At 44.0% G+C, this 9,745-nt stretch overlaps 1 protein-coding gene across 1 annotated transcript; it reads left to right on the top strand.

The window, feature by feature from the left end:
- The first annotated feature begins 1,545 nt into the window (after positions 1-1,545).
- Positions 1,546-2,169, top strand: LOC119168546 (ubiquitin-conjugating enzyme E2 Z). Its single transcript, XM_037419943.1, has one exon. The coding sequence runs from the start codon at positions 1,546-1,548 to the stop codon at positions 2,167-2,169; it is 624 nt and encodes a 207-aa protein (XP_037275840.1).
- The last annotated feature ends 7,576 nt before the right edge of the window (positions 2,170-9,745 follow it).

Genomic DNA, 9,745 nt, shown 5'->3' with positions numbered 1-9,745 from the left:
CAGCATTATCATGTTTGCACCAATCATACACTTTCGCCATCTATTAACGCCACGTAACACCAAATTTGGTATATCTGGAGTTAGCAAAACGGCCTCGAGCGCATCATGAAGGGCACAATATACTCCAATGTAGCGTTGACTCACGCGCATGCTGGGTGCAGCGACGCTACGTTAGTAATACGCGAGCACTCTACAGTCTGACGCCAGACGTGACCAGTGTCCGTCGGCGTGACCCGACGGCAACCCGCACGAAATGCGATATGCTGCATTTCGCGCCAATGCGTTACCCAGAAAACACTGCGTCGCCCTCTTTTTGTGACGAAGGTACACCGGACGCGCTGAAACGCGCATGCATCAAGTCAACGCAGCGCGGCGTGCGAGTATATGACAAGACCGGCGCCTGGCATGGCAATGCCGGCGTGACGCGACGAAATGAACGCCGGCGAGAATGCGCCCCACGTCACGTCGAAATATGTTAGCGCCTTGACAGTGGTATGTAGTCATGTTCTCACATGACACACATCTCATGATTGTCATGTTTTCACCAGTCACATACCTTCGTCATCCATCGACGTCACGTAATACAAAATTTGGCATATGTGAATCTAGCGAAACGGCCGCGAGCGCTTCATAAGTGTGGCATGTAGTCATGTTGTTACGTGACACGCATGTCATGATATCATGTTTGCACCACTTACATAACCTTCGTCATAAATTCACCTACCATAATACGAAATTCGTTGTATGTGACGCAAGCGAAACGACCTCGATCGCATCATGATCGTGCATGCAGTCATGTTGTTACACGACAAGCATGTGATGATTTTCATGTTAGGGTCTGTCGCTAGTGTTTGCCATGCAATCATGTCATACCATACCAGTTTTGCACCATGCAATGTGAATGAAGCAACCGCAAGAGAGTCAGGACCACGAAATGTGAATCATGACATTTTGTAAATCATGACAATCATGACAATCCACTATAGGCACCGTTCAGTGGAGTTTTCCAGTCCGACTGCAGCGCCAGAATGCATAGCCTAGCGTATTAAAAAAAAAGCAACCTTGAGACGCCGTTCGTGCAAATGGAACGCTACGCGCGCGTCTCTCGCCCTGTATCTGTCAGCGATTTTATGGCCTGGATACGTGGGGGACGCGTGCACGCGTCTACATTCTGCGTGCTCCTAACGGCGAATGTCAGAGACTTTAAGACGGGGCAGTGTGAGCAACGCAGCTCCCTTTGGTCAATGCGTTGCCAAAGCTTTCTCTTTTTTTATTGATATGATATATAAGGAGATGTTGGCGCACCATTATATTAAAAAAAGCTTTCTCTTGATTTGCAAGCTCGCTCCTGTTTGCCCTGCCATCTTTCCTTTTTTCTTCCTCCTTCTCTTTCTCTCGGGCTGTAGATATAAGAGCCTGTCCAAGCAACGCCGCTCATATTTCTACCTCCTTTTCTCATCCGTCTTCATCAAGACACGTGCGCCGTGAGCGGGAACGCTACTCAAAAATATCCCGTGAGCGACCAAACGCGCCAGCTCCTACGAGATGAAGCTTGACATTCCCGCCACCGACTTTTTCGACGACGTGTCCTCTGATGACGAGATCGAGGACCTCCTCGATGAAGAGATCGCACCCGGGATGGATAATGCTGGAGACGGCAGCGACACCGATGACGAGACCGAGGGCACACCAGTCGAGGAAGATCCAAACGTTCCACAGACCGCAGCCAGCAGCACGGAGATCGACAATCTGCCAGAGATCGTTCTGGAGGACTGGGACCCGCGTCTCTTCGAGCACGAAGGGACGTCGCCGCAGTGCCTATTGCGCATCCAGGACGACTTGCTGGAACTCCACGAAAATCCACTCCCGGGTGTGCTCATCGAGCGTAATGATACCAGCTGGTTCCGCGTGGCTATGTCGGGCCCCTCGGGCACGACGTACGAGGGCCGCTTGTTTGTCTTTCTTCTACAGTGCCCTCCGAACTACCCGGCGCGGTCGCCACGTGTTCGCCTCGTGAACAATCATGGTGCAAGCCTCAGCCCCAACCTGTGCGCAAGCGGCAAGGTGTGCCTAGACATTCTAGGCACCACGGACAACTGCACCTGGAGCCCCGCGCACAGCATCAAGACCGTGCTCATGGCAATCCAGTCACTGCTGATGGAGGCGTAGAGATTTCCTTGTCTCTTAATTTAAAAAAAAAACACAAAGGTAGATATTCTTATTTTCAACGCCGTGCTGAGCTATTGCGGTCGTTGTTGCTTCGCGCATTCTACATTTCTCATGCAGTTGACAAAGTTTAAGTAAAGGTCTTCACAACAAAGGCGTTTTTTGTTTCGTGCACCTGTGTGACGTGGCTCATGTTACTTGGTTTCTATTACGTTTTTTTTGTTGTAAGTGTATAATTGATTGTATATAATTTGGGTTGCAGAGTACGCGAGCTCTCGGGAGCGTTTTACTTGTTTCGTAGCGGCTGTTTTTAGCTTTTAGACTGTTGCGCGAGGTTATAAATAGGGCAGTGTGGCATAATAAAGGGATTTCCTACGACTCGTAAAAAAATTATGACTGTGGTGCAAATCAAATGGTCGTTCATCCCATCGGCGGCAACTAGCGTGTTTTCATGCCAGAAAAAAAAAATTATAATTTTAACATGATGTTCAAAGTTCTTAAAAAGTGACCACTTGCGACACCGAACAGCGAATGTAGTCAATCTTGACAGTCTATTGGTGGGACAAGAAATCCTCGCTGGAAGATTTATTTTGCTTGGAAATGAGCACGTCTAACTTGAAATTGTATTTTATGCCCTTGAGGCTGCTCTAGGTTGCACCACAGTCAATTTTTTTTCTTCTTTTTACTCACGTGTTCAAATAGCCACCCGGTGGCGCTACCGGCGATGTGTGCGCTTGCTTGCATGCCTGCCTGCAAAACGGCGGAGAAACCCGAGCCCGGCGTCCGTCGCCTCTCACGAAAACAACAAAAACGTGTGTGCCAGGCTAAAATGACCACTAAGCTTCTCAGAACGATAGTCTTTCTTGGGGACCTTCGACGCACAAATTTTGGTCTGTCTGTTTGTAAATTTGTCTGTTTGCCCACTCTTAACTGCACCTGGTATTTTATCAGCTGACCCCATCCGCAGTGCCCACCAATGTTGCTCAGGGTTTAGCGTTCATACCTGTGCAATTGTCAATTATAAGCAATTATTGCGCAAGTCTGCGGCACCATAACAACACATATATATTCTGCGTGTGCATTTTTTACTAACAAATGCATACATAAGTAATTTTAAGAACCGTAGCGCTTATCACGCTGCGCTGACGACGCAACGCTTGCACGAAAAGATGAGTGTTTTCAACGCCTTGCTAGAACGCGATGGCGATGGCACCTACCCGTCGCCTTGCGTTCCTCACCTTATCACCTCTGAGACGGCCGCGCACACCCGTATCAGAGCTACTCGCTTTGTTTTTCGAGAAAACTGCCAGATGGTGCTCATGTCTCACGTGTAACGAGACTTGATGCGCTCGTTCGCCTCCGCTGCACTCTCGAGGCACTCTGACGCAGTGCCTCCAAAATACCATTCACCAATTTTCTTGCGCAGAACATCATATTAATTATTTACTCTCTCCACAAGCAAGACTATCGTCTTTCAACGACACTTGCACATTACATGCAAATACGGGGCCAATTTTTTTTTGCTTTATTAATTGGGAGGCATTTCTTAGCGAACTTCAGTGACGTTGAGCGTATCTATCTATCTATCTATCTATCTATCTATCTATCTATCTATCTATCTATCTATCTATCTATCTATCTATCTATCTATCTATCTATCTATCTATCTATCTATCTATCTATCTATCTATCTATCTATCTATCTATCTATCTATCTATCTATCTATCTATCTATCTATCTATCTATCTATCTATCTATCTATCTATCTGTCTATCTGTCTGTCTATCTATCTATCTATCTATCTATCTATCTATCTATCTATCTATCTATCTATCTATCTATCTAGCCGCCTACGACTTATAGCTCTCCTGGCTTTTTCGATAATGGTATTGATACCAAACTTGGTATGGCATAACGTGATTGTATGAAGAACATATTTGACTAGTCATAACATCAAAATCACGACGTCATGAACGTCATGATTTACATTTCATGGTCCTGCGCCTCTTGTGGTCATTTTATTCACATGGCATGTTGCAAAACTAGTATGGTGTGACTTGATGGCATGGCGAACGCAAGCGACAGACCCTAACATGAAAATCATTACATGCGTGTCATGTAACAACATGACTACATGCCAAGCTCATGATGCGCTCGCAGCCGTTTCGCTCGCGTCACATATACCAAATTTGGTATTACCGTACGTGAATGGATGACGAAGCTATGTGACCGGCGCTAACATGATAATCATGAGATGCGTGTCATGTGAGAACATGACTACATGCCACAGTCAAGGCACAAATACATTTCAACCAGTGCGCGTGCTCGCCAGCGTGCATTTCGTCGCGTGACGCCGGCGTTGCAACGCCAGGCGCCCGTCCTGCCATATACCCGCAGGCGCGCGCTGCCCTGCGTTGCTTTGATGCAAGCGCGTTTCAGCGTGTCCGGCGTCCATCCGTCCGGAAAAGAGGGAGACGCAGTGTTGTCTGGGTAACGCATCGGCTCAAAAAGCAGCATGTCGCATTTCGCGCAGGTTGCCGTCGGGCCGCGCCGACGGACGCTGGTCACGTCTGGGGTCAGACTGTAGAGTGCTCGCGTATTGCTAACGTAGCGTCGCAGTGCCCAGCGTGCGCGAGCGTCAACACTACAATAGTGTATACTGGGCCTTTCATGATGCGCTCATGGCCGTTTTGATAGCTCCACATATACCAAATTTGTTGTCACGTGACGTCAAAGGAAGACGAAATATATGACTAATGCCAACATGATAATCCTGACACGCGTGTCATATAAAAACATGGCAACATACCACGCTCATAACATGCTCGCGGCCGTTTCGCTAGCTTCACATATACTCAATTTGGTATCACGTGACGTGAGTATAGAAGATGAAGGTAAGCGACACATCCAAACATGACAATCATGACACGGAAATCATGTACGGCATCATATACCTTCATCTCTTAACGTTGTGCTAATTTTAGAGTGACATATCAACCTTTCTCATTTGTGCTTCGCATATGATCGATTCTCACTGTACGTGAGATCTGCCAATTTTTTAAAGGGCCGCTCACCAGGCCCCATACCAAATTTTAGTTAGACCGTGAAAGTTGTTAGGTGTCAGATTTTGTCCCAACCCGGAGTGGTGCGACGTTTCATCTTTGTCAGGGCTTTCCAAAGTTCGAAAAGCTGGAATGGGCGGTCCAGTTTCACGTTCTCTGCACCTGCATAGGAGTACGCCGATCCACGCGGGTCCTGGGTGGAGCTAAGTTATTGGTCCCTAAATTTTTGCGCCAGCTGGGTTGCATTACTTTGAAAGCTATGTATTGCCATTTTTAAGTGTTTCTGAGTTTCGGTGCAGGTTTGCGCTGTGTCTATGAGCGCGCGAAACAGCCTCCAGGTATTTTTGCCTGACATCTGGCACGCTGCCGTGTAAGACGATGGAAAACGAGGACGCGCGAGTAACTGCGAAATGCATTTCGCAAGTCCATGACAATACCGGGTACGACGTGTGCCTTCCCTTACGGAAACGCCATACATGGCCCATATATAGGTTATATGTGGCCACATATAAGCATATATGGCAGCATATGTGGCTTCTATTTACTATATATGGATGTATATCTGGCGGAGTCGGTTCATGTATGGGGTTATATACAGCCATATATGACGCGGTTGGCCCATATAAGGAGTCAAATCCGGCCAAATGAGGCACGGCCACACCATATATAACATATCAAGTGGATCCTTATATGTGGAAGTGCTCCCTCATTTGGGATGAACCACGTATATATTTAGCACACCGTGATCACTCTTTTATGCGAATTCTAATATATAACAATCTGTACACAAAGCTGACCTGCTTATTTTTTACAACAATAGGAGTATTATTATATATGTTGTTTTTGCCATGCAAAAAAAAAACCCAAATTCAGGTCAGTTTTGTGCACGTGATAGTTGCAACTCAGTTGAGTGCATATATGCATGCATTTGTGTAATTCAACTCGTACATTTTTCATGGCATTTAGGTTTAAAACAATAAGTTGTAAATAATACGACGTAAATATTGTATACGAGAGCAGACATGTTTTACGAGGAAGGAATCGTGTCAAGTCACAAGACGTGTTGAAGCTTCCGAACCTCGCTAATATTATAGAGCAATACTATATAGTTTTATGTAAAGACAAAATGCATGCAACTTATATTGTTCACATTGATGCATTGTTTAAAGTGGCAGCAAGAAATAGTAATTTCAATTCACTTTTAGGTTCCACATCGGTGGACAAAATTTCTGAATATTTGAAGGTTTTGATGGCTATATGCTCCCTTCACATAACAAGATTTCAATTAATCCTGTTGACTCCTTATCTGCGATTGCTTTCAGCAGCCATTTACTATAATTGCATGCGCAATGCAATGTTTAAGGGAGTATTTTCAAAAACAAAAAAGAACTTACGTGAATACAACTTGCAGGCACCATTACGATTACATTCAAGATGGAAGCTGTACTAATTTATTGCAAAAAACATCTTGCGTTTCCTTTGGCTACGTATAATGTACCTGGCTATGCACAAAGTAAATTTATCGAAAAGTTTATGATTGCACTAGTGAACAATTACATTGTGTAATGTTTGCAAGCGTCAAATAAATCTCACGTCATAGGCATGTACGTTAAGAAAGGTGCAACTGACTCACACGTGATACACATTTAATGGACCATGTAATGAAATGCTGAAGCTTTATACCAACATTTAACGCAGAATGCCGAATTCACAAAACTTCTATTTTGTGTGGGTGTGTCATTACTTGGTCGAGGTGACTAATGCGCACGTGCCATCATCAGGATTAGCATAAGCATTGCCTTGTGAAAACCATTAGTATGACACATTTTTGCGGGCTGGCGTGATGCCTAAGCCAAACTCTACATTTTATAAACAGCCCATTGCTGTGCAGCCGCATAACGATTAAAACTGTTTGCGAACATATCCTTTCAACACCAACACGGTAGTGCATTTACCTATAAGATATGTATGCCGGTACATACCCACCAAACTGCGCAATTGCACACTCGCGTATAGAGATTCATGGGCACCCGGACACTAGCATTTCATTCAATGTGGCCAGATATTTTCGGCCATGTCAGAATATGAGTGTATTATTATTATTATTATTATTATTATTATTATTATTATTATTATTATTATTATTATTATTATTATTATTATTATTGATGTTGTTGTTGTATCTAGCAAAGCGTCCAACGTTTCAATTCCATATGCTGTCAATACTGTGTCGTTATGTAAGTTTTATGAGACCAGTTATCTTGGTGTTTTTTTTATAGCATGCTGAGTTTTTTCTACTTGCATTAAATGTGCTGCCATGCGAGGCCTTCGTTCTCTCCCTGTTGTCTTAACATCTCTCGAGAATCCGGTTCTCCTACAGCCTTCTACAAATTGTACACCGCGATATGTCGTGGTCAACTTGAGTACATATGCATATCTGATTTGGAATGGCCTTGCTGAATCCAGCAGTAGCGCCACTGGGTAAGTCCAGAAAAATTTCATAAGCATTTATCCCCATCGTTTCACTAGAATTCTTTCAAAACTACTAGAATTTTATATTTGCCATCAGTTAACGGCTGGCAAAATCACGCTGAGCTGTTATTTCTTTACAAGCTAGTTCAGGGTGAGATATTCTGCCCTTCTCGGTTGTAATAATTTTCAAACTCCGCGTAAGTTATCGAGAGAGAATCAACCGTTGCATGTACCTGCCAGCTTCTTTCAACACTCTATCCTTTACAGAATACCGAGTCTCTCTAACGTCAACTTTCTTGATTCGTTATGTTTTTCATAGTCTACAGTCATTTTTCTTGTGAGTGAGGGCTGCCCTGTCGTAAGGTAGATTTGCACATGCACATATTCTTCCCTTTTCCGTTTTTCAGGAAGCCTTCGGCCCGGTTATGTATACTCCACATTATTTTTCAGTCCCATTCCATCAATATCTACTCTTTTATTTGTTATTCCCATTGTGCGTTGATTTCTTTTCGACTGCTCGTTTCTTGCTCTTTTTATTGATTTTCTTTTCTGTGGACAGTCTGTAATGTATTGTTTATTTTTGTTTTCTTTTCGCGCGCGCCAGCACGAAAGACCCTATATTTGTTCTTGGATACGTTAAAAAATGATTAATTGATTATTGGTTGATTTAATGTTATTATTATCATTATAAATGCTTGCGAAATAAGATGGAAATTTGGCTGAAACGCGTCTTCGTAGCCAGCGTACACGAAACAGTGATTTCAGCTCCACGGAATGCCTGTCTCAAAGGTCTTGCACGTGCAGCTTTCTGGGCCCGCGGGAGGAAGTTGAAGTCCATTGTCCGAAAAAAACTCGACTGACTGCAAGGTTGCAAGGGGTGCGCACAGTAAAAAAAATACAATAAAGGGCGCCTGTTGGATGGGTGGGAAATTCGGAGAAAGTTGTTCGAAGGAGCGCACGTAGGCACCGTGCAGATCTGCCGTGGCCTACACCAGTCTGTCGACAGAGCAGGAAAAAGAGTGCCGCGGCTCATTTCAAGTAACGATGAAGAAAATAGTTTGCACAAACATTCAGTCGTATGGTAATAATATTGCGTGAATAATTGTTAAAAAATAAAACGTCGTTCACCAATGGGCTCAGGAAAATTTAGTTCTAGTGAAAAGTGCGTAAATCATTGACCTCAAGGAGTAATGTAATGTTCATGGCAATGTTCATTGTCAAGCCTGCATGCACTGTATACGTGCGCGCCATTGTTGCTTTTTTGCTCGCCGGAGTCATGGGTGCAGTGCTGATCGAGTTGGTACATTTTCATTCCTCTTGCTCTTATTTCGTGTTCAACCACTGCTCCAATTTACACAAGATAATCGCGCAGCTCTCAGGAATCTACTGCGCTGTACGTGGCGAAACTGTGGACAGACGTGGAAGTATTTTTGTGTGCGTGTGCGTGTGTACGCCGCTGGATTGGCGATCGTCCACTCTTCGTGGGAACAAAATGGACACTTATGCTTGCGGGCAAGGCTTCCTTCAAAACTTCTTCCTAAAGCAGTAAGAATGGATGTGGTGGCTTTAAGGTGTGAATAGGTTATGAGGATTAACAGGCTCCTTGAAAGACAAGTCTCGGTTAAATGTTAAGGTAAGTTCATCATTTTCATTACCCTCGCACGTTGTTCATAAATATTATGATAACTCGAAAACATAGCGCATTGCATGCTTGCTGAGCAAATAACTTCATGCTAATCATGGTTACGTCATTAAGCTGTTTTGTGTAAGCGATACGACAACACTTTCTTTTTTTCTCACTTGATCCAGACATTGCTCTATTTAATCAAAAAATCTACGCCAGGAAAATATGGGTTTCGTGCCATTGTACTTTTATAAATATATTGATATAAATATACTTGCGTTGTACTTTTCTCATTTCAACGCTTGAGGAATTACCAAGGATAACTTACAACTTGCGCAATCACAAATAAAAAAGAGTTGGATATCTCGAACTCCAAGGTTGTCATGAGATTTATGAGCCCGCGTTTGAATTTGTCTTGCG

This window comes from Rhipicephalus microplus, chromosome 6 (assembly GCF_043290135.1).
Source record: "Rhipicephalus microplus isolate Deutch F79 chromosome 6, USDA_Rmic, whole genome shotgun sequence".
Lineage (NCBI taxonomy): Eukaryota > Metazoa > Arthropoda > Arachnida > Ixodida > Ixodidae > Rhipicephalus > Rhipicephalus microplus.
Note: the sequence above shows the minus strand (reverse complement) of the source record. Positions and strands in the feature narration are given on the sequence as shown.

Excerpts from the sequence above, each read along its gene's own strand:
- LOC119168546 (XM_037419943.1), top strand. The coding sequence starts at position 1,546 with ATGAAGCTTGACATTCCCGCCACCGACTTTTTCGACGACGTGTCCTCT.